Source organism: Gallinula chloropus, assembly GCF_964237585.1.
Source record: "Gallinula chloropus genome assembly, chromosome: 13".
NCBI lineage: Eukaryota > Metazoa > Chordata > Aves > Gruiformes > Rallidae > Gallinula > Gallinula chloropus.
In genome coordinates, this window is record NC_140098.1 from 16,585,781 (window position 1) to 16,611,246 (window position 25,466).

A 25,466-nucleotide genomic window follows, 5' to 3' on the forward strand; every position below is an offset into this window, starting at 1 on the left:
GGCCATCCCACCTCGCCTGGGGGGACACGGTGTAAGATACTACAGCTTCTTAATTACAAAGACGTTCTATACCACCTGCCCTGACACCCAAATACCTCATGCTCTTCATCATCTTTTCCCCCCACCCCATCAAGTCACCCCCCCTACGCAGACCTGGCTTAGGGTGTAAAGTTTTTCTATATCCTCACATATTCAAAGTTTCTAGTTTGGAAAACTTAAAAGTCTTAAGGTGCATTTATAAAAGCCAAAACCCAATCCCAAAACATGCTTAAAACCCGGTTTAAACATCAGTAAACAGCGACCTGATTTATGGTGTATCGGAGGGGAAGATTTTTCCTTCACATAATCCCTCACAGACAAAGCAAACGATCAAAAAGGCTGCAAAAAATCCTTGTTTTGCAACAATGGGAGGAGTTTAATGCGGAAAATAAAAATTGTGGTCATGCGTTCACATCAGCCTGTTGCCACACATTTCTTAGTCCTTTTTCCTTTGAGTAATACACTGCAGATGACAGATTTTAGCAACAAGTGCATTCGTAATATCCTTAGTGAAAAATACAATTAATACCATCTGAAGAAGTTCCAGTTCGTGCTGCTACGAGACCATTTCGACACTTACTCTGTCAATCTGGCAGTTACTCACTGCCGTTTCTTTAAAATAATTAGTAACACTTGTAACCTGTTCACATCGAGTGAAACGCAGAACTGAACATACAGCTTGCTCCTCCAGTCCTGGCAACTGTCACTGTGTCTGTACGGGTCTTTTGTGACCAGGAAAGGTCTATGCTGCCTATCAGAACCTGACCTGTGATACAAAAAGTCCTTCTCTAGTCTTTCACCCCTGGGGATAATGCAGAGGACATGGGAAAAAGCCCTCAGAGCTCCCACAGCTGCAAAGCAATGCAGAACCATCAATCTCGACACCACAATCCTCCTGATGGCACAAAAGTATCATACAGGATGTTCTTATGGTCACACCTGTATGAGCTAAAACTGTTTTAGGTGACTGGACAGTCACTGGAATACTCTTTAATGTTCATCCATCACACATGCAGCAACGCTAAGCAAACCCCAGGAGAAGCACAAGCACACTAAATGAAGCAACACCTCGTTAACTGCACACCAAATCTCTCTCCCTTCCCTCTCTTCTTCCCCACCTCCCCTTTTCTTTCTTCACTTTACCCTTTTTAAGCAGTTCCTGCTGTGCTGGAGTCCCCTGGAAAACGCTCAGCACCAAGAGGCCAACCTGTTGCTTCCGAGGTTGATGAATTACCTGTAGCGAGACGACTCGTTTCCTCAGTCACAGTGAGATGGAGACTCAGGCATGGTTTCCTTTCCCAAGGAGAGCAGAGGAGACTTTCAGACAGCAAAAAAGTTGAACTGTATTTCATTGCACAGTCCCAAGTCCCTGAAAAGGCTTGCAGGGTGGCTTGCAAGCAGCAACCCCCCCAAAATAAAAGGTCAAGACATTTGATCAGACACCCATACTTTTAACATAACTGTTTTAAGGTGTCTTCAGGTGTTAAAAGCTTTCTGGAAGAAAATCCTTTGCTGTTGAGTGCACTGTCAGTGCAGGAGGTGACAAACAACATGGGGCCAACTTGGTTCTACTCAAAACACTGGAGGTCCTACCTGCAAATACAACCCCCTAACTTCTGAGTCACAAGGGACAAACTCACCTGTCGTCTCATCCGTTCAAAATCAAAGTTAATTGCAAGGGACTTGATCGCACGTAGTATGTTACTCATTCATCACCTGCTGCTTGATCTGGAGTATTCTGGGGAGGCTGTGCTATCAGGAACATACCTTTTCCCAACCTGCTGGGCAGACAGGTAAACACTCACCACAGACATAAGGAAAAAAAAAAAGAAGAAAAAGGATTTCTGCAGCACAGAAACTACTCAAACCAGACCCCCCCAGACACAGGACATGAATAACCACCACCAACACGGAACAGTAATTTCAAAATTTGGGGTTTTTCCTATTTGGAACAAGCCCCACTCCCCCCGATTCCAAACTCAAAACAGAAGCAGTGTCTCACATGGGGAATTCCCAGCAGGGCGGCCCTACACTGGGAAGCCCTGGCAGCAGCAGCCCCAGCCCCTCCACAGCCCCAGCTTCAGGGCACGCTGCCCAGCGAGCAGCCAGTAGCTGAGGTTTTCCCCTGCAACTGGCCAGAATCAAAACAAGTTTTGGACAGAAAACTGTTTCAGTGGTGGTGGCATGTCACCAAAAATCTGGAAGCGTCTCAGCCACCACCTTCTGAACAGAAAATGCTAATAATTTACTCATCAACAACAAGAAAACCCGTATTTGTTTGAATACCCAAAATGTCAGTATTTGTCAGTAACACTTTCTCAGTATCAGGACTGCAGTGAGATAATGTCACCTAATAACTCGAGACAGAAGATCACCCATCAGAAGATCACTCAAGGCTGAGCATGGAGCTCAGGACCAGCCCAAACACTCACCCCAGCCCCAGGCTGGTCCCAGGGCAGCACACTCATTACCGATGGGAACAGCAAATACAATTAAAACCCCAAATTTTCCCCCCAAATGCCACTATAAAAAAAGTGCAGAGTGTTTAGTCAGATTTTACAGAGTTTAACCTCACACTGATAGTCTAGGCTAAAGTCAGCTCAGCTTTGCTGGCAGCAATTCCAAGCACTTCTCCAGCAATGCACCACCACTGTCATCAAATTTAACAATGTATAGATGTTTTGATCATCATCAACAGCAGGGAAGGCAAAAGGAAGCTTGAGCAAGTTAGTATTTTTACCAAATCTTTCAATACAAATGTCACCTGGCTAAAGAATGGACTACTTCAGGCACAGGCAAATAAAACATCTTCCTCAAAAGCAACCACGCAGGGTTTTCAGGCAGGATAACAAAGGGATTCAACACCCCCATGGGGCTGATGGGCGGTCAACCCTGGGAGTACCACATCCCCAGGAGCACAAACGGGCTCTGCACTCGTGGTGTAGCTGTTCTGGGCTGAGCAACCTCCTCTCCCTCTCTTCACAAAGTCCAGTTTTGTCTCAATGCTGAAGGGGAACGTTTCTGAAGTTTCAAGAAGGTGTAAAGAGAAAATCATCCGCCCTTCACCTGGGGAATGGTGAAGGAAGAGCTCTACGTGGCAGTGTAAGTTTCCAAGGGCAGAATTTACACTGGAGGAAAAACAAAACCCACACACACACCTTAAACCAACTTTGTGACTTTTATTGATGGGCGACAACTTTATACTTCTAGATATCACTAAACTGTGTACAATTAGGAACTCAACATTATAGGAGAGCAGACAGCAAAATTAAACAAAGCAGACTTAAAGAAATATCAATCTTAATTATTTTGCCCATTTTTTCTTCTTAAATTTCATGTACACAGAAGCATAAATGCAGTTTGAAATTTCTTAATAGCAATAAAGTTACAATCACCCATCTATATAGACTAACATCTTAACTCCAAATATTTGATCTGCAATGTGTACTTAAGCAGTTTCTCATCGCACAATTATTAAAATGTGTCCTCCCATTAAGGAACCAGCAACTCTGCCATTTGTTTTTTTGAAGCACATAGGACCATCTCCACCTCATACACATCGGCTCATTTTTTTTTTTTAAACCACTTATCAAAAACTATTGGGGAAGCTGAGAGCGCTTTCTTCTTTTTTTTAATAATTTTTTTTTTATAATTTTTTTGTTTTTTTTTTTTACTTAAGTAAAGATAAAACATTTTCACAGAAATCTACAAGTTCTGTTGCTGGTGCAGGGTTTTCTTCTACTACGCAATTAGAAAGTGGGAATCAAATGCAAATCCCCTTTTACTATCTTAGGATTCAGCATTAACTCAGATTAATTTTTGTTGGTTTTTTGTAGTTTTGTGACTCACGAGACTTGAGTCTTTCAACCAAGTGACTTCATTCTGCCAAGTCAAAAAAGTCAACACAAACCATGATGTGCACAAACCCAAGGTAGTTTCCTTTATCGCTCTATCCCATAGTTGCAAGGGAAAAAAAATAAAGAGAAAAATAAAAAAAAAGAAGAAAAAGGAAAAAAAAAAGAAAAGAAAATATTCACTCAAGAGAGCATTTACAGGAGAGAGAGAAAAAAAGTTAGTGATAGTTGGCGTTCTACAAAGCAGGTATCTTGCACACACAGCGTAAAAGGGAGAAGGTTCACAGCAGGTCAACTCGGCGGTAGTACAGGAGGTAGGCTGTGCGTTCTGCAGACGGCTTCACCACCTGGTACTGATTGATCACTTTGACTGCCTGGTCATCGATGCGTAACCAGCCGTTTAAACCGATTTGGAAGACGTCCGTAGTGTAATGGCCACCAGTTGCGCTGTTTCCGTGATGGTAGACAACTGCAAAGAGAAAGTCATGATGCTCTTACACATGACATGGATGTAAATGCCCAGTGAAAAACTAAATCAAGGGAAAAAAATGTCATATGCTGCCTTCTTCCAAGACTCATTAAGCATTTAGTGTGTGTTTGCTTCATCTGACACCAAACATGAGCCGACACCTCCAATTCTAAACTTGCACAAATGACCACAGTATTCATTCGGAGGGAGATCTTACTAAAACCTTTAGAACAGTCTTTCCAAAACCTAAACTTAGCTCTTTAGGCCTACATTACCTTTAAAAAAATGCAAAATACCTTGGAGAATCAGTAATGTTTCTCCAGCATACCAAATCTCATTATTCTAAATGGGTGTCAAATTAAACTCTGAATTAAAAGCATCCGGTTTCATTTTAGAACATTCCTACAGGATTTCCCAGGACAGATTTGCCTCACCAAGGCTATCTGAAACTGATGCAGCATGCCCTTCAGACCTCCCAACAGGTACCACCATGTTTAGAGTGAGGTACTCTGAGCTAGCCAGTCACTCTGCCTCCTAATAAGATGTTTCGTCCCTCCCTGTAGAAACCTAACCCAAAACTTCACGCTGAGCTCTCAGTGCTCAGTGTGACAAATGCCCCTCAAAGGAAAAGAGAGATCTTTTATGTATGGAATTCTAAGGATGCATACAAGAAATTACATTTCAACTCCTGGGAACACTCAAGCCCTAACCAAATGCTTAGGAACAAGTACAAAAATTAGAAAAAAATGCTGTTATTTGACACAAGAGCACAAGAATACAATTATGAAGTCGCTTACACTACTTCAGATTAGAAGCACACATCAAGATTATTCTTTTTTTTCCACAGCTCTATGAAAATAAACTTTAGGATAATGAGCAAAGCAAGAAGGCTGAATATATGGCACCTGCACATCTGAGGAATTTAGGAAATATAAGCTTCAACTTCAAATACTGATGTTCTAAAATTTATTGTTAGATAATTAGGCAAATCCTGGATGACATCCAAAATGTACTTCTTCCAAAGCTTATTTGTTAATTTAAAACTCATCTAAGCAAGGTCAGTTTCTGGGGCTGAGAAGTCCCAGACTGACAGAAGTATTGTACTTTTCCACAGAAAGTCAGAAAAAAAAAAAAAAATCAGAGTTGTAACACGTTTTCCTCAAGCCACCTTAAATACACTGTCTAAACTTGTCCTGTGAAAACCACTATCAATTAAAAAAATAAATAAATTAAAATTACACTACCAGTGTAGTGTAATTTTACACTAACAGTCCTGAATTTCCACAAGAGACAGGTATGTTATTTCCTTCTGTAACCTCAGCGGTCACAACACTGGATCCAAACCACCAAGTCACATAAGGCCACCAGTACTGGCAGAGATCTGGTGACGTAGAAGTTGAGACCTCTGGTTCTCCAGTTTATTACATTCTCCTGACGCCAACATAAATAAGCAGGTGCAAATTGTAAACTGTGCAGGAGTTTTAAACTTCAGGAAATTCATTGCTGCCCAGAGATTTAAAAAAAAAAAAACAAAACTATTTTTTAATATTAAAATGCTGCTTCTGAATTCTTATGAGAGCTTCCAATGTTAACCACGACTTTAGGCATTCTGTATACATCACAGATGCTCTTCTAAACACCACTTCCTCACACAAAAATCAGCAACTCCTCCAAGTTAAACTTTTCCCCCTACAATACGCTATTCATGGCCTGCCAGCAATAGTCATCCTGAGGGTTCAAAAGGGATGCAAAGCCAGTTTTCAAACAGCTATTTCAAAAGATATTTGGAACATTATTCTGAGGATATGTGGTGTCTTGTAGGTACAGTTATGTTACAGCTGTACTGCAGCTTCTGCTGGATCTATTACAGAACTCTGGTTTGCATGAGCTTCAAGCTGGATCACTCAAATATATAAACACAGAGCAATACAGGCACATATGCACATATGCAAGAAGTCACTAAACCCAAGTATCTGACACCCACAAGTTACTTCAGTGTGATTTTAAAGAAAAATGTTTTATATAATTCAGGAAACTCCAGTGTTTCTAGAATTCTATATGCAGAATTTGTGTTTTGTACAGGGACTAGAGGCATATAGATAAAATACCTGCAAAGAGCCGGTAGGTTCTTTGGCCTTTAAAAATTTTACTTTTCACACCAGGAGATAGTAGCTCTGGAGGAAGAAAAAAAAAGTCACAAAGGTAATAATTAGCAAATTTAGAAATTGAATTTCAAAGGGATCAATTATTTCTAAAAGAAACACACACTACCATAATTTAATTAAAATGCCTTTTGCAGCCTTTAAAGAATGGTCAAGGTTCTGATAACTCAATTTGCTGCCACTGACATTTATAGAAAATTTAACACTACCACCAAAAAATACCCACTGAAGAAAAATAAGAAAAAAATGAAGGATATAGAAATCAGACTATTAATTCCTCTTCCTGGCATTCCTGATGTCAGACATTGACAAGAATTCATTTCAGATTCCAAGACATACTACAAGCAGCTTTGCCAGTCAAGGCAAATGGCACAAGTTCTGCAAATATCCATTCTTTAAAAGAATTTTAAAAATAAATATTAAGTAAAATAAATGTACTCTCTGACAAAGTATGTATTTCCCAAGAAAAACCCCAAACAAGAGACTCCCATAAAGATGTTAATCCAAATTACTACGTTTCTAGACAACGAGAGAACGTGGTGCACAAAGATGGGAGCAAAGAAGAAAACTGAAACAAACATTATCCCCAGGAAACATAGCATTATCTTTCGCTAAAGAGAAGACTCTGGTCAAAAATCTTTACCTTTACTAATTTCCAGATCAACAGGATACTCAATATTCTTGATAAGCTTCTGACATCCACCAGTCTTCTCATATACAAACCTCTTGAGGTGTAAAACAAGAACAGGGGGGAGTTCTTCTAGGGTCACTCTTCGGCTGATCTCCACCTAAAACACACGTAGAACAAAGATGAAGAAAAACTGCAAATTTTTGTGTCAACTGCTCAAAATTACTCCTTTACAAGAGGAATAAATATTTAATTTTAAATATGATAGTGCATAACAGTTCAAAAATTATTTAGCATTGACCAGAAGATAATGTACATGTAGTCCTGGAAGACTAAAGTGAGCTGTTAAATGTGCTACCTAAAAATGAGTGAGACATCACAATCTGTTGTTATGGAAGAGATCAGTAATTAAAGGTTTTTCTTTTTAAGAAAAGTACATTAAGTTCTTTAAAAGGTTCTAAAAAAAATTCAAGGAGAAAAAAAAAAGTTATAGCCTCACCTTTTTCTACTAAATATTGATTTTTATATAATTATAACCAATCTGCCAAGCTATATCTGAAAATCTGAAACTGAACTCAGAATTGCAGAGCAAAAATATTTTGCCTTCCTAGAAGTAAGGAGAAAAACATTTCTCGAAGTAACACCTTTAGGTTTTGGTTCTTTGTTTTATTGAGAAAAAGCTCTTTATTGTAAATTGTCAGCATATTCTTTTTCAACAGAGCCTGATTCTTCTAGAACCTATAAAGTGTGGAATAGAGAGAGTCATGGGAAAAGAAACTATTATCTCTTTCCAAGTGCGAAAAGTAATACTTCTTGGGATGCTGAAGCAAGCAGATTTTGTAGAACACTTTATTTTCAGCTGATCCAATTTACAAGAAGTAATTCTACATCTGAAGAAGAAACATTCAGTTTATAAACTGTGTAAAATTTCACCTGCATCTTTAGGGTTTAAAATATGCTTTTCTGCATCCAAAACCCATCAACCCTCTGGCAACAGCAGCAGCTTCACTGGGCACAGAGAGGAGATTTTGTGTTTTGTAGAATATGTAAGAGTGTTTGAGTAACTATTTACAAAGCAAGAGTGGTATAAAAGTCCTTTTAATAAGTTTTAGCATTTGACTGTAAAAATGGGTCAAGAGAACTCACCTCTTGCTTGGTTTTTGTGGTATAGCCCTGGACAGACTCTCTTGCCACCAAACTTTCCAACGCATCCTGAACCGTGCGTATCTTGTCTGACTGGATATCCAGTTGCAGGGTGAAAAAAGGCTGAAGCGTTGCAGACTCCTTAGAACTCTGCTGGTAAACAACCGATCTACAGAAACCAAAATGTTAAAATGTAATAAAGCAGAGTCATTTTCAGCAATATAGAATCTTCAAGAACAGACTGAAGTCTACATTAGTAACTGGATTTACAGTTATTCCAAGCCAACACAGACATACAAAGGTTAAGCCTAAGTTTCAACAACCTGAACCCATTTTACTGCAATTTAAATGATTTTCACATCCACTTAAGAGTACACTGAATGAGGGAATGTTTGAATTGTTTTAGTTATATAAGGCTTAAAAATGTAACTGGTTAAGCATCAGAAAATCGAAATTTTGATAATGCATTTTAAATTCACCTTTGAATTATTTTCCCCATTGAATGCTTTGAAATTAGGTTTTGCAAAAGATCTTCAAAAGTTACAACACTAGTGATTATCTAACTGCATGTTCTATTGTAAAAATTACAACTGAGTCCAGATTCTCCGATAAAAATACAGTCACTTCACCAAGACCAATTTCCCAGTGACTTTACATTGTTTGAAGCATATTCAGTTGCAGCTGGTACACAGCCTGGCTTGGAGTGCATTGTTTTGTGCAATGGGATCAGACCCTCTTCAGCCCCAACCTCACTGTATTAAGTGGATTGTTCCTGATCTAAATTTTTCTGAAGTTTTGTTGAAAACTTGAAATTGTCAAACATGGCTCAAGAGTATTTTTTATTGTTTTGAAAGCAGAACAAGCCCCAGCTGCTACAAAAATGTGTATTGTTACACTTGTTACAGTGCCTTACAAGGCTTGAAAGTAGTAAGACAATTAATCCAGCTTTAATCCATGTAGCAGTGCTGAAATTTCTCCAGGTCATGTCTGAAATGGGAACGTACAGGCTGACTGCCCATACTGCAAACTCCTACCAAAAGAGCCCCTTTGACTCAGGCAAAACCTGAGGCACCACGAGAGAGCCAATGCATCTTTATATTGGCAAATATATAGCCTTTGGAGGAAAGGGAGAGGATGAAGAACAGCAGCATCTTTATTTCAGTTTAACACTTCCTCCTTGGCTATATTTAAGGACAAAACCTTCAACACATGGCAAGCAGAGTGTTTCAACAAACAAACAAACCCTTCACTGTGGAAGCCTTGCTGGTTTTGGATACACTTCCGAAACCCTTTTTAAGCTAACCATTATTTAGTGCAATAGCTAACAGAAACACACTAACAACTCTGACTGTTTCCAAGTCCATATATTAAAGATTTAATTAATAATACCAATAACATTCTGAAAAGATAATAAGGAAAAATATTTACAAAAAATTAAGGAATTAAATTGTAACATTTCTTCATTAAGATGCAGAATCTGATTTGACAGCAAAACTTTTGCTGTACTGTGATTTTCTATGGTATCACTTAGAATAATTACAGATTCCAGTTGGTCAAGAAAAACTGAAACATTTTCAATGAATAATTACTCTAGGGGCCTGTAAGAACTGTACAGTAAGAATTCTTCAGGAAAACAGGCACTGCCCATTGTTGTAGTTTAAGCAGAGTAGCAAAGTCTTTGATTTTTTTTTTTAAATAAGAGTGCATTCAAAGGGAAAAGCTGCTGCTACTAATGGAACTATGTAGCTGACATCTGCCTGGCTTGTGAGCCAGCTTATGCAATCACCATTAGAAATGCATACAAGCTGGAAGTCAAAAGTCCTGCACATGAACACACCAGACCCCGATAGGACTGTGTATCTTTGTACTCCCACATTTCAACCTCACACAGCTTCAGACCTTTTGGGTTTTGTTTTGGGTTTTTTTTTCTTGCCTCAATAGGATTTAATAGACAATTAAAGCCTCAAGGGGACAGTCTAAAGTTTCCCAAGCCAAAGGATGCCAGTTCACACTATGTTTTCCTAGCTGCTTTTCCCATTTCATTTGTCCAATTTCTGATGCTTTCATTTGGTGGACTCCTACTGGCACTTCTGTGTTCAATCCTTCCTATCTCCACCCTCAGCCTCAGAAGATGAAGTTTTCCAACATCACAACACAGGATTCTGTTTTTGCAGTAAACCGTGTGGCCTGGTTTGGAGGCTAAATAACGTGGGTGTGGTGAGGGCAGACAACAGATGTTGGATTAGACCCTGTGGTTCTGCTGCTCAGTACAAGTTTTTGCCTTTTTTCAGCATTACCTTTGCTTTTCATCGTTTTCTGTGGAATTTACAGAAGACATCTTTCTCTTGGTATTCTTAATTTTAAAACTAATGGAATAATGTAGAGAACTAAACAGTTCTGACCATGATAAACACAGGAAGGGTACTAACAATACCTTGGGTATGCCAACATACCATCAACATGGAATTTCATCAATCCATACAAACATCTGCCTGCCAATTTCTATGGAAAATATATTTTTATTTGCCAGGTGTCTGACTCAAATCCCAGAAGAATCATTTCAGTGCATTTCACAGGCAGAAGGCACTGGCCCACATTATTCACACCTCCAGACTGAATATCTGGCAACGCAGGGAGTCAAACACTAGCAATTAAGTGTCTGTCTCCAATTTAAAAATAATTCTTCAAGTCTAGCATTTTTGTTTTGGAGTATGTTTTTAGCAATGTTTACCTTGCTTTCATTTTAAATTATACATTTCTCCCAACAAGTCATGAGGCTTCCTTTCCAAAAAATATTCTGTCAGTAACTTCTTTCTGCCTTCATCTGGTATCAGACCTGAATATAAGTCATGTCCCACATCCTTCTCATTCCTGTAATATCTTCTAGGTTATTTACATTTTTAAAACTTCTTTTGCTTTGAACATTTGTTAACTATTACACAAAACTTTCCTGCCTCTGGGAAGTATAAGTCTATAAATGGAAAGGTTGCAATTTTTATAAATTTCATTATTTTCCTGACAAGATTTAACTCACTGTCCCTTAGTATCTTTATTTACAAAATGAGTAAAGTCTCTTCTGAGGTCACAAAAATTAGGTACCTCTAAAGTTCTTTGGAAATCTTTAGACATTAATCTACAAATTATATGCATTTCAAACCCCTTCTCTATATGCAATTCAGGGCTTTAGTTTTCTAAACACTCTGCTCTTTTAAGACAATTAAAAGGGTTTGGACTCTATAAGAAGTCAGAGTCATTTGATCACTGATTCTAGTCCATCTTCTGAACTCTCTCTCGCACAACAAATGCTTTGTGGTAGAATGCTCTCCTGCCCTGAACAACCTGTGTAACTGCCTCCTCCATCCAACTATCTTAAGAATAGTGAAAAATAGAGAAAACGAAGCAGAGGAAAAAGTTATTTGTAAAGACAAAGCAGTCTATAGTCTCAGAAACTTTCATGAAAAATTACCATACCTTATATGACCACCGAAAATATCAGTAATTGGAGTCTGAACAAAGTCAGCCTGTCGAGTGACTGATGATTTGTTGCGAGGTCCCACTTGCTCCCACTCATCCTCACTGCCTTCTCCTTGTTCATCCTGCTCCTCTTCTTCATGAAGAGTCTGAGCCTCAGGGCCATTGGAAACTGAGAGTTCTTAAGTGAAAAAGAAAATAAAAATCACTGTTTTTTCCCCCCCAAATAAAATATATTTAGAGATGAAGAATCTGAAAGGCAAAAAGTCCAAACCAAGTAATTTTCAGAGGACAAAAGACTTCCACAAATCACAGATCTAAGAAATTAAGTGAGACCAAGTCTATTCCAAGCTCATTCACAGCTGGACACCTCTGTGTATTAACAGAATGCAGCTTGCTGATGACTATATGTAAACAGATGTAGTTTTCTAGCAAAGTTTGATATATTTTTAGTAGTCAATTTATGGGATAGAAAATTAGAAAGTCAAGTGTTATTCTGGAAACATAATTATGCCATTATTAAATACAACTCCTTTTCTGCACAGATATTTTACAGAGAACCCAAGGCTCAGCAAATATTTTCTCTGCAAGTGCCAAAGTCAGGAGGCTATAAACTGCACACAGCTAAAGAACAAAATATGGAATGATCACTTTATATCATAGAAAATTTACCTGAGTAATTGGATAACTAGTGATCTTAATTCTATACGTGGGTAATGCTTGGCTAAGACTAACAGTGTTTTGTTTCATTTTTAACAGGGGACCCAAACACAAGCCACTGTAAAATAAAATGTCATTTTACTCTGCAAACAAATTCTAATACTTCTTCCAAAGAAAGTTTTTCTCCAACCTTGTCAGTAAGAATACGAAAATAATTTACTGTGTTCTGCTTTTATACTGGACATAAGTTAACCATTAGTCTAGAAGTTTCTGTTTTAAAGAATTATCTTAATCAACAGTGGTTTAAAGATCAGTGACAAAACACACTGCTGTGTTTCTGAACTAATATGGAGAGAGCCAATCCCTCTGTAAACAACTGACACTGCAGGTATAAACATACCTATGCCTAGGTCAATTTGAATTAGCATCAAATACTGCTCAGTTGAGCTCAGTAAAAATTTGTAATCTAGAAATTTGAGGTTTAGAGGACTGGGTATATGACTTATTATTATGGTCATGACATTTACAGAATGATAATGCTTTTCCAAATACCCAGTAATATTTCAGACCATTTGTAAATTGGACAGAACAGACTAATTTTATTCTTTGGACAGATTTAAACAAAAGGCTGTTTGTTGATGCCTTAGAGTCCCCCAAAACATGGCATTCTATCCCTATCTTAACATCTACTCCAAACACTTCTCTGTATTACAGAATCACCACCACAAAAAAAGAAGAATAATATTTGAAAGAAATTGCATTTGCTACAAAAAACCAAACCCCAAACACTAACTTTCATTGTGTGGAGAGAGAAGTTTCTTTAGGGTCAGCATTTCTTCATGTAGTCCGTTGAGGATAAATCCCAAGTATTCTTCAGCATCCTCTTGCCTGCCCTGAATAAAACATTGTGGGTGTTTTTCAGTTATGAAATGGATATTTTCATGGTTTTATTTTAACAGAAGGTTCATGACATGGCTTTCTCCTAATAATACAACTATTGTACCAACTACTCAGTATCAGTGAAGTCAAGTAAAGTTTGAAGTTTACTAAAACCACCCCTCATTTTTAACTAATTAAAAAAAAACCCTACACTTCAACTGATAACCTGCCATAAAGAGCAAGTAGAACATAAGCTTGACATGGATATGAGCATTTCTGGATTCTTCTCACATGTAAGTGACTAAATTCTTTTTTTCCCATTTCTTTTAAAAATCGTATTAAATGCTGCTGTCAAGCCAAGGTCAAAGCAAAAGATAGTTTGAACAATTTTATTTTCTTTACATTGGAACTAAACCTGAAGTAGTATTTTGAAGTCTCTGTGGACCTTCAATCACTCCAAGCTGAATGCCAAGGAAAAATGAAAAACTGCTGATTTCTTCATTATAAACCAATAGGTATCTTCTTTATAAAGAGATGTTGCATTTCAGGTATAATTTTTTCATTATTTTGATGTATCAAACTGCCAAACTTATAATTAACATCTTCCTAGAATTTAAGTCACGAGCCAGTTTAGCATCACTGTACATGAACTATCAACTAGCTGATTTTAGCAATATTTAGGCATAAAACCTGATGTATGGCTTCACACTGCCTTGCAATGCAATTACAAATGTCAAAGATTTGTAAGTCACACCTTTTCTGACAGACTTGACTTTATAACTGTCAGAAGTCTATAGATGTAGGTAGGTTCAAAGGCAGCTCCTGGTCGGATGTCTCTGACAATTTTTTCACCTAAAGCTGAAATGCAAAGAAAAGTAGATATAAGTAATAATATATATATGTAGTCTTTCTACATTATACCTTTATATCCTCTTCACAAACAACTAGATTTTGGAATGCAAAATTATTTTTGTTATTAGTTTTATTATAATTTTAGTGGCTGAAGCTCAGAATCCATAAGACAACTCTTCTCTGCAAACTTTCTCTTTGTTAAAAACATCTTGCATCGCCCTACATAGACTTACAGAGGATGTGGAAAAGTTAGCACTCTTTTTATAGTCAGCACTGAAGATGAACAAGAATATCCACAGCCATCATGAAAGAACAATTCTGGTTCTGTATAAAGTTCTGTACTTCTGTTGTATTCAAAGAACACTTCACTTTTGTATGTTTGTAATTCTCATAGAGTGCTATTCCTCATTGTGGGGAAAAATACTAGCAAAACACTGCTTGACAGAATGTTCGATCTGATGGCAATACAAGGCCTCAGGAACTGTATCTGAAAACCACACAACACAATAGTGACCTAGAAGCGTATGGACTTGAGTAAGACAGCAAGATTTGTTTTACAGAAATAAAACTTAAGCAGCAAACCACAGCAATGTCTGACCTGTTTGGAAATCACTGGAACAACCAGCTCCTCATGGTATTTTCTTATAATGTTACACAAGCAAATTCCTGAATTTATTTTTTTTTTAATTTCTGTAAGTTTGCATTACAACAGATTCAATTTAGAGATTAAAAATGAAACCTACAAGGTTTCTAATTGCATCCAGAAAAGTTCTATTCTTCCCCAGATGATCATCATTGATCCTTAACATCTATTAGTAAGTGCTTCTAAAGTTTTCACACCCAAGTGCATAGGATGGGGAGGAATTAAAAGCCATGGTAACAGGCCCCTTCTAACTCCTAGAGAGACCTATTATGGCCCTTTTTGTTCTCAATGAAGGAGGAATGACAGAATCAAGCAAGTTGATAATCAAACTGCTGGAAACAGTAAGGGAGGGAGCAAAAGATCCCAGTGAATATCAGATGATTGTTAGAAGTGCATGTTCTTGGGTATCTTAACAAGCTAACCCTCAGCAAAAGCTATTCTCATTGCATTTGTATGTTTGGGCTAACAAATAAAAGAAAAAAATATCATGTGCAACAGCTGTGACTTCCTGACATGAATCACCAGTAAGGATAAGCACAACACTGACAGGAAAACCACAGCAAGCCTTTTAAGGCAAAAAGTCCCCCCAAAAGCCATGACACAGATGAAGCATCAGTATTTAAAGGCCTTAGACATATCACACAATGTAGATCCTTACCCCAAACCATCTTATCATGTTTTTAAGATTTTCTGCCAGCTATTCCCACTCACCTTGCTTTGCTTTAGGAGGTACAGGCATATTAGTGAACTCATTCATTAAACGAACACTGAAACAGAATGGAACAACTACACATGAGCAGCAAGTTATGATTCAGAAGGACAAATAATAAAACTAAATCATTGCTATTGCTGACTGCCAAATAAATAAAATCACAGAATATCATAACAATTAAAGTTCAGACAAAAATTCACCTGATCATTGCTAATGAAACTGAGGTGTTAGGCTAGTTCTTGCAGGTCTCATGGTTCACTTTGTATATTAAACACAACTTAAAGCTGATACTCCTCAGGCAACAAGAAGTATCTTCTTGGACTAGTCAAGCCATTGTAAAATACCTCCTTCATCATAAAAGCCACATACCACCAAAAATCCCCCCCCCCAAAAGACTTCTGCATAAGTATCAACCTTCAGCATTGTCAGTAAACAAGTATTTGTTAGATACTTCTGAATGAGAGGTTTTTTAAATTATTTTTTTAACAAGCTACTTACAAACTGTCTATCATTGGTGTTGAGGTACACGGCCGCTGTGATTTTGAATACATTGGAATGGACTTCATTAAATGATACATTGGAGGGCAAGCAACCAAGGCTTGCAGGGTCTATGCAGTGGCATTAAGGAAATACTCAGAAAATGACAAGTATTTGAAATTCTATGCAAAACAAAGCAAACTCTTTATTACATACAGCAACCCAGTAACTAAACTGGAATAGATGGATGGATTTGTATCACATTAATAAATGTACAGAAGTTATACTAAAACCCCTGGCACCTTGTAACATGCAGTGATTTCACTGACATTTTAATAATGTCAGAATCTTTTAATTAAAAGTGGAAGGAAATATTCAGTCTAGGAGCAGGTGATGAAAAGAACTTTCAAAGGATAGATTTTTTTTTTTTTTACAATTAACAATTTGAAAATTGGCAAGTGATAACCTGTAACACGTTTTCTTAAGAGAATGGAAGAAGCTAGATGACAGGCTTCAAGTCAGAAGTGATGATTCAGCCCCATAATCAAACCAAAACACAAAACCCTCTGTGATGTGAAACATTCTGTAGTGTAAAAAAGAATTCAGAGTAACTGGTAAAACTACAGTGTATCATGGGAGAAAATACTTTAAAACATCAAAATCCACATTATCTGGTGAGAACAGCAAACAAAGGAAAGGTATTAAAAGTCTGGAGGGGCAGGGAAACAACAAAGCAGCAGCCTCAACAGCTAGAGATGTTAACTTGATCCCTACAGCGCGCAAAAATTGAGTAATGAATTCCCAGGTAGCATTTTAAGAATGAAAAATGGGAGCTAATACATATGATCAGACAACTTAAACAGCAGAAGTGGTTAAGTAAGATAAAAGCTGACAGGTTAAAGAAGAATGCCTGGTCTGGACATAGTTTATTGGGTTCTGCAGTGATCAGTCTTGAAATTAGTGCTTTTCACTAGCAGTAGGAACAGCTAAATAGAAACATCCTGTCACTTGCAAAGAGCCACCACTAACATAGGAGATACAGATATGAGTAAACATAACTAGAAATGACAAGAAGGTTTCTGGTCAGGAGAAAGTTACAACTTTGAAATGTTTTGACAGAGCAAAGAGAGACAAACTGTGAACAGGATTGTGCAACCAACTGCAGGGGAATGTTGGACACAAGGTTCAACAATCTGAAATATCCCTGGGTTTCTAGACACTACCCTTAAACAGGATATGGAAAGACAGCCACTTCTATAAAATACTTACCAGAATAGTCCAGAAAAACTTTGACAGATATAATATACAAAGTTTAACTTAAGTGTATTTATTTTTCGAAGGGAAGGATACAGCATTGATGTAGCACCAGTTTCCCTTGTTGATCAGCCCTCGGGGTTGCAAAGACACTGGTTTATGTATTAGTCTTACATTTTCCAGTATTTCTGTAGAATGAGAAACAGTAAATTGAGCATCAACAAACTGCACATGCTAGCCATCAAAACAAGTATCTGCTGACAAATTATAAACTAATTCAAACCAATTAACAAGATACTTAGAAACTTCAGCAAACAGTTTTCACTCAGCATAAACACTGCTCCCATTTCAAATGAGACATTTCTTAACCAAAGACACTCTGGAATCTGGGTCAGGATGATGTGGATACAAGAAGTAATCACTGTAAGTCATCTCAAAACTCAGAAGACTTATTTGTTTTGTGGTTGTGGGTTGTTGGGTTTTTTTTTTTGCTTTTCTAAAATCAGATTCTTTTATCCATACAGGTACAGGTACCACGAGCCACAATCCCTTGTCACTGCTTTTATGAAGTATTTCCCAAATTCTTCAGCTTTCAAGGGCGACGAAGCTGATACAGGGGTCTCAGTTCCCACGTCTCAACACATGTTATCTTACAACAGAAGTATCTTAGTGCAAACAGGACTGACAGGTGTTAACATGCTCTTCTGAACAATGTGTTATTTAGTGGCTTAAGGCTTCCAAAACCTGTAAGATAACAAACAGGCTTACATAATATAATGCCTACTGTTTGCCTGCTTTCACAAACTTCAGCAATGGCCCAAGTTTAAAACTTAGAAACCACTGCACATAAATAAGTGTCTCAGTTTTGAAACTCAGAGCAACAGGGGGGAGCTGCTCCAGGAAGTCTGACCTGTTATTTAGCACCTAAATAAAAACTGTTTAAGGAAAATATTGGATCTGGTATATTTTAGATTTGCAAATCTAAACAAGAGGTATATAAGACAGAATAAAAAATGCACATAAACATAGCAATTGTCTGCCAAAGGAGTTGGTTATTTTTATAATAAATGTGAAGGCCTCTAATGCCCTTATGTGCGACACTGCATAAACTTGGAAGAGTTTGAGCTACTGCTCTCTAGGACTTTAAACACACAAGATAATATAGGTGGAAAAGCAGATAGGGACAAAGCACTAAGTAAACAGAGGAGGTGGCAGAATTATTTCCAAACTATCTCTTTACCTCTAAGATCCTACTTCCTGCTGATACCACCAGTTCTCACCAAATAAATACAAGCAAAAAAAAATTAGATCACTCTTCTATCACATAAAGAACCTGACCTCTGAAAAGGCAAGACAGCAAAAAGATGTTGAAAGGGAAGATGTTAGCACCTAGCACAGATAAAGATGAAAATTCTGCAAGTGTTGAAATGTATTCATTAAGTTATCGATGCTCAAGTACTTCAGAACAATTCATTAAAGCAGAAAACTTTGAAACATGTTGTGCACACATACAAGTTTGCTGTTAATATAACTAAGTCTCATTGAAAATTAGGATAGAATAATGAAAAATACTTTGTATCTAACAGTAACTTCTTATGTAAACTGTATTTCCCCCATTTTTGTATCATACTAAATAAAATTATTATTAGGACCTTTAGCATCCTCTTGTGGTCATGAAGCTGCTTTGTAAACAGTGTTTCTTTTAACATTCAGGTACAGCAATTACATCTAATACTGCATTTTTACCTCTCACCTAACATTTCACAGTAACTGAAAGAACTGTTACAAGGGTGTATCAGAAGAAAATTACACTTATAACCAGGAGAAAACTTTCCTTACATTTCAATACCGTTATAAAGCACAAGTCACTAACCAGCAAGATTCACATTCCCTCTGCTGGATACCCCACTGTGATACCTGGCCCTGATTTCAAAGCACAGCTAGACAGATACTGCATTTAAAAATTTCTGTTGGTAAACAGTTATTTTGCTGAAGTTCATTCACCTGTTTTGGGCTTTTTTTAAAAAGAGGGAATTCCCCAAACAGTACAAGCATCAAAGTTTAACAGAAGAGAAACCACGTGGATATGGTCTCCCTACTGAAGAGATGTGTGTTACAAGGTAGTGATGGAACGCTTAGTGTGTTTGGCCAACAGCCTGTGTCACTCAGGTCTCACACACCTCTCTTCCACACCTCCTTGCTCCAGTGCTTACCTTGCTTTATCAGTAAGAAAATAATTTCTGGTTTGTAACAGTGAAACACCATTGTTACAAATTAAACCCTGTAGTTCTGTGTCCACTGCAGTCCTGGGAGAGCAGTTAATCATCTGCTTTACAAAGTTTTTATGTATTTGAAGGTACATCCATGATCACTCCAACAACCTCATCTGAGACAAAGTAAATCCAAATTTTCCATGTTTCCCCCCAAAGAATATGGTTTTTGAGTAGTATTTTTGCTGTCTCTGCTGCAGTATCATGTCTTCCCTGAGAAACGATACCCAAAGACTGGCATTTTCATTGAGTCCTCAACAGCAACAACACAATTACAGTTCTCTTCCATCTTTTCCATGCAAATTGGTACTAACACATACTGGAAATAAAACTTAAGTCTTCTTCACCTTTACTAAGGGACACCCATCAATTCCCTAGAATTTCTATATCCTTTTATTTCCTATTACTATTAACAACCATTTGTTCTTCATACTGCATGCTTGTATTTAATTTCTGTTCTGCTGTGTCCTTCTATACTTGCATTTATTGAATTCCACTCCTCCTAATATAAAATCATGCCAGATTTAGTCCCATCTTAAGTGTTTGTGTTCTTCAATTCACCTGAAATTCTGCCTGCTGTAAACCAATTTTACGTGCACTGTAAATTCCCTCATCCACAATGAAAACACTGCAAGAAAACACAATTTCAAAAATCTTTTAAGATTCCCACCTGGAAAATTTTACTAAGAACAGTTAAAAGACTACTTAAAACATTATATAAGGCATTAACAACTATCAGCAGGTAATGCATCGAAGTGTAGTAACTGAAACACCCAAGTGAAGCCTAAGTGTTGAACTTCTTACAAGTATGGGCTTACCTTACTGTCCTTTAGAAACAAATTGAAGTGTTTGCCCTAGCATCTAAATCAGGCTAGCATACAGTTAGTACTTGTATCCCTTTCTAAATATGCAAGTGCTGTACCTGTACTTTGCTACCATTCTGATGATACCTGTCTTGAGCTTTGCCCAGTGAACACCAAGGGTTCATAGTTTGCTTCAGAAGCTCCTTTCACTTGTTCACTAAAGCTCCTCACTCCACACCTTAGGCATTTCTACAATGAACTCTTCAGTAACTTTTTCCTCATTGAGGTTAACATGAAACGTGTCTCCATTATTTATTTTCTAGTCCTGATCTTGCTTAGCTTTCATTTAAATCCAAGGACTAAAAAACTACAGACCTTTAGCAGGCTGAATGAAGTAGCATTAAACTAACTTCATGGTGCCTGTGAAGCATCAGCCTCCTTGTAATACCTGGTGAAATTAAGGTTCAAACCAGCATATTGTCCCTAGAAAAGTAACTTATTTCTTGAGTCCTGAGCAAGTTCTGAATAAAACTATACAGAAAGGCCTCAAAGCTCCAACATTAAGTCAGAAGACTTGCTAATTTTGCTTGCTAAGCTCAAAATACTTTAGGTCAAGATTTTACCTGTGTCTAGTACCTTGTGGAATTGTGGTCAAAAATTCATTCCCACTGATATGAACTGAGACTGGTGCATTCCCAGCAAATCCAACAACAGGATCTCAACTCAGTCACACAGAAAACAAGGAACACAATCTGCAGCTACCTATGAAAGATGTACAGGCTTGCCAGTCACCCTTACACAATGATGCCAGCCTAGCCATCTGAGATGAAACGTGCATGGAACAGAGCAAATGATCTCTCTGGAAATCAAACTGAAACTCACCAAACACATCTGAGTGTGGGTGTATAAATAAAACACTCATGCACCTAAATTCCTACCTATATTCCAAACAGGACAGAGAATATTAACAAAAGGAACAGACAATGAGAAAAGTCACCTCTTTCTAGTCAGCAAAGCACTGTTGACATGGCATTCAGACCTTCAAGCAAACATTTCATACCAAAATCAGCAGCATTTGAACTACAGGAATTGCAGCAATAGAACTCCTACCTAATACAGCTACAATGAGATTAAAACTTCTCACTAGAAAAGAACCCACACCCAGATTACTCCTCTGCAAAACCAGCTAGCTAATAGTGAAGATGAAGATAACCCTATAAAAATTATATTACTATTTTAATACATTAAAGACAAAATAAAAAGCTCTGCTCCCACCTGGTGGCAAAAAATAGTACAGAAACAGCAAAAGTCTAGAAAGTTAACTTGAAGTCAAAGCAACTGGACAAGTTTAACACAAAAACCAAATCCCTTTTCCATCTATCACAAGCCATTCTAGGTTTATGGTTGTTACAAAATATTCTTAAGTTAAAATTCATTTCCAAGTGACAGTTTAAGATTTTAAGGAGTACACATATGGGTTCACACAAACCATAATCACCTGCTTATACGTAATTTTTTAATAGTCAACTGTGTTTGTGGCACCTAAGTGAAAATTACACAGAATGACAAATTATTCTGACAGCTTTCCTCTAATTTTAAGTAATGAAATCATTACTAAGGAAGGGATGAGAGGCAGCCATATACTTCTCTCTGGGTGTTCTGAACAGAAATCTCCAGGTCAGCTTCTGGTTAGAGTAGAAAACTTTGACTTGAAGCTGTCACAACACACAAAAGGCCATTGTACTTGTAAATTAGCTTGTACCATAAATAGAGGGAGTTTGCATAAGCCTTCTGACATATGGGCTTTTTCACAGATTTAAAATAATTATACTTGTTCCACCAAGTATGAATCTGTGACACTGAATGCAACCAACTGGATATTCTTCTTCATGCTTTCTGACCAAATTTGCAGAAAGGATCACCTGGACATTCTAACATTTCTCCCTGGAACCACAGGACCAAGGCCTTTGTATCACACATCTTCTTCCTTAACATTCCCTCTGGACACTTTACTACAGCTATTCCTGAACAGGCAATGGCTAGCACTGCTTCTGAATAAAATATTATTTTTTATAATGGTTAAGGATAATTCTTCAAATTCTGGAAGGCAGTCCTCTCAAACAGCAAACCAATTAACATAAAAATCTATTTCCTGAATTAGCATTTCTGGAGGCAGACCTACTGAGATGTTACACTTAAGCTACTGTATGTGTCCACAAATTTCAGCTATGTTGGCTTAATATTCTTCTCTTCTTGCAATGGAATGCATTGAAAAATTTAGAATACTGGACAATATAACACACTGTTTTCATAACACATATTTCTAACATGTTCTCCCTACTACAGTAGCACACAGCTGAATGCAACCAGCCTATTTAAAAAATAAAATAAAATCACGGATCACTTAAACACATAATTTGGTAAGTCATAATAGTTTTACCACATCTGGATTAACGACATGGTAACTTCTCATTGGAATCTTTACTCAAGGGGTACAAAATTCACTTATTTAAATTACATCTTGCATAGCAGTGTTTGACAGCCATCTTAGTAAGAACATTAACAGAGGAATCTTCTCTACAATAGTGCAGCACGTTCTTGTTTACAAGCAGAGTTAATACCCTTCCAGTGTAACATCCACTTGTGTGTATTAACTATACCTGCAATCTTTATGGCTACAGGATCCTCTGAAACTGGAACAGGTCCCTCTTTGACTTCAACCTGTTTTTCAGGGACCAGAGTAGATGTGGCAGGAGGGGTATACTTAGTCTCAACATAGACCACAGATGTGGAAGCAGAGGGCTTGGAATTGTGAAAAAGACTAGCCCACGATTTTGCAGGCTGATTAACAGGGACTGATCCTGCAACCGGGACCGTTGCCTCAGTAGTAGGTGAAGCTTCCTCAGGCTTAGCTTGGTCTGAGTCAGTGCTTTCCACAGTGTGCAATTCTACCCCATTGGCAGCTGTGTCCTCACCAGAGGATTCAAGTGTTTGTCCATTAGTAACGCCAAGATTTTCAGTAGTATCAGTACCAGCATAAGACTGTACAACAGCTGTCCTTAAAGGGCTATCTCTGCCAGTCTCTGAGGGGATGCAAAACTGTTCAGAATTAGTAACACGGCATACCTCAGGCTGCCCTGCAGTCCTGGTATTGTCTAGTGCGCTAGAAACAGAATCATCAGACACAGCTTCATTAACGAAGTCCACAGAATTGTCTGGGCTGTTGCAAGTCCTTGGTGTGACCAGGGAGGGGATGTCTCCTGCCAGTTCCGTATCCTCCGTGCTTATACTGTTCAGTCCCGATGAATTGGCGTGGCCATTTACAAGAGCTTCCGTGGGAGCGATGCCATCGTTGACATCTTCCAAGTAACTGTAGTATCCAGGAGGTCTTTTTTTCTTCTTTTTACGCTCCCTTTGCCCAAGGCCTCCAGACAAGCCATCGTTTTCAGCATTAGAACCGCTGTCCAAAGCGAGGGCTGGATCGCTGAACTGGCAGTCAATGGAGTTGTAGTTTGTTTCGCTGAGGCTATCATCAGGGGTCTTCTGAGCAGGTGCACAACTGAGAATGAATTCTGGAGCCTGAGGATTCAGAGTACTTGAAATACTGTAGTCAGTGTTATTTAGTACAGATGCCTGTGTCTCGATAACTTCATTAACACCAAATTCAATTCTCTGATATTCTTCCCCTGCACAAGAGAAAGTAAACCCAAGTTAGCAAACGCCATCTAATCAAAATCCTACCCCAAAAAAAGAAGAAAAAAAACCCCATTTCTTCCTGCAACTCAAGAAAATAAACCACATTCCTTCAACGTTTAAAGAAAAAAAAAGTTCTTACTTTCTAACTCAATCCTGAACACCATTTTAAAATGCCATTTTCTTAAAGACAAGCGTATGATTCAGGTTTTCTTTAAACAGAGTATGTTGTTTATCAAATCAATGCAGTTCCTGAGAAAAACTATTAAAGCCAAATGACTTAGCAATATTCTGCACTAATTACTGAATAACTGCATATATAATATGGTGCTATATTTCATTCCACACTTCTAATTCTGGTCTTTTCCACTGACAACTACAAAAATCCAAGCCTTTACCTGTTTAACTTTTAGAACTAATTTCTGTATGTGGACTTTGTTTATTGAGGGTTTGGTTTGCTTTTCCTGATATGTGAAGTTTTACCATAAACATTAACAATACAAAAAAATATTCACTAATTGTGTGGAAACACTGCAGTTACAGCTTTTTTAACTGTAGGTTCATTGATAACTGACTATTATCACAGTTTATTACTATGTGATAATATGATATATACGTATGTGACTGCATGACAAGAAATACAACAGACATCTCAACCTAAGTCAAAAGGGTTCCACATATATAAGAGCAGCATTGAAAACTTTGTAAACAGGATTTGGTTTGGGGATTCTTTGGTTTTGGTGGGTTTTGTTGTATTGTTATTAATCCCTTTCTTTAAGCTGGACCTTTGACATGCTTTTTGCAGAAATGCTGAAAAATATCCTCATGGCAGGTTTCAGATTCACAAACTATTTTCAGTGACAAAGTACTGCAATTTCATGGAGCTTAATTAGTTTTATGATGCATGTGTGCTAACTACAAGAAGTGAATACTTCACTTACAGCTACTTCCATAAAAAGGGAGACATAAAATTAATGAGTCTCACCAATGTTAAAGGTAAGCTCACTTTTCAGTACTTGGAAGTTTTACAGCTTTTTCTATGACATGTAAGTTACTGTTTCAAAGACATTAGTTTCAATAATTTCTGTTTTCTTCAGAGATGGAGGGGGGCAAATCCACCTTGTTTCAATTTTTTGAAACTGTTATTAAAGAGCCAAACAACACCAGATACTAATTCCAAAGGAATATAAATAGATGCAACACTGAACTTTTGTGCAGCTTACATTATGTACTACATGTCAACTGAACAAAGTTTTCAAGTATAGCACAGGAATTAAAAAAGTCTGTTTTCTGTTTGTTGTTAAATGCAACAAAAAGCAACCAACAGCTCCTAAGAAAAAAAAAAGTTATTCCTACAGCTACAGAAATAATCTGATGGGAGGAAAGAGTCTAGTGGAGAGTATCTTGTTACATAACTGATAACGTAATTGTTTTGAAACTCTAAATATGTGCTAGAA

General features: G+C 37.6%; 1 protein-coding gene across 1 annotated transcript in view; it reads right to left on the minus strand.

Annotated features, from left to right (window-relative positions):
• Window positions 1-3,202: 3,202 nt before the first annotated feature.
• The window catches only part of USP10 (ubiquitin specific peptidase 10), a gene marked incomplete at its 5' end in the record, with an annotated part of 30,102 nt that continues 7,838 nt past the window's right edge, over window positions 3,203-25,466 (minus strand). The window contains 11 exons of the mRNA XM_084270074.1: window positions 3,203-4,362; window positions 6,471-6,536; window positions 7,168-7,312; window positions 8,299-8,464; window positions 11,767-11,947; window positions 13,220-13,319; window positions 14,060-14,163; window positions 15,512-15,567; window positions 16,011-16,120; window positions 17,340-17,431; window positions 22,977-24,002. Of these exons, the coding sequence (XP_084126200.1) occupies window positions 4,175-4,362; window positions 6,471-6,536; window positions 7,168-7,312; window positions 8,299-8,464; window positions 11,767-11,947; window positions 13,220-13,319; window positions 14,060-14,163; window positions 15,512-15,567; window positions 16,011-16,120; window positions 17,340-17,431; window positions 22,977-24,002 (2,234 nt within the window). The 3' untranslated portion in view covers window positions 3,203-4,174. The remainder of the gene's footprint in view (window positions 4,363-6,470; window positions 6,537-7,167; window positions 7,313-8,298; window positions 8,465-11,766; window positions 11,948-13,219; window positions 13,320-14,059; window positions 14,164-15,511; window positions 15,568-16,010; window positions 16,121-17,339; window positions 17,432-22,976; window positions 24,003-25,466) is intronic.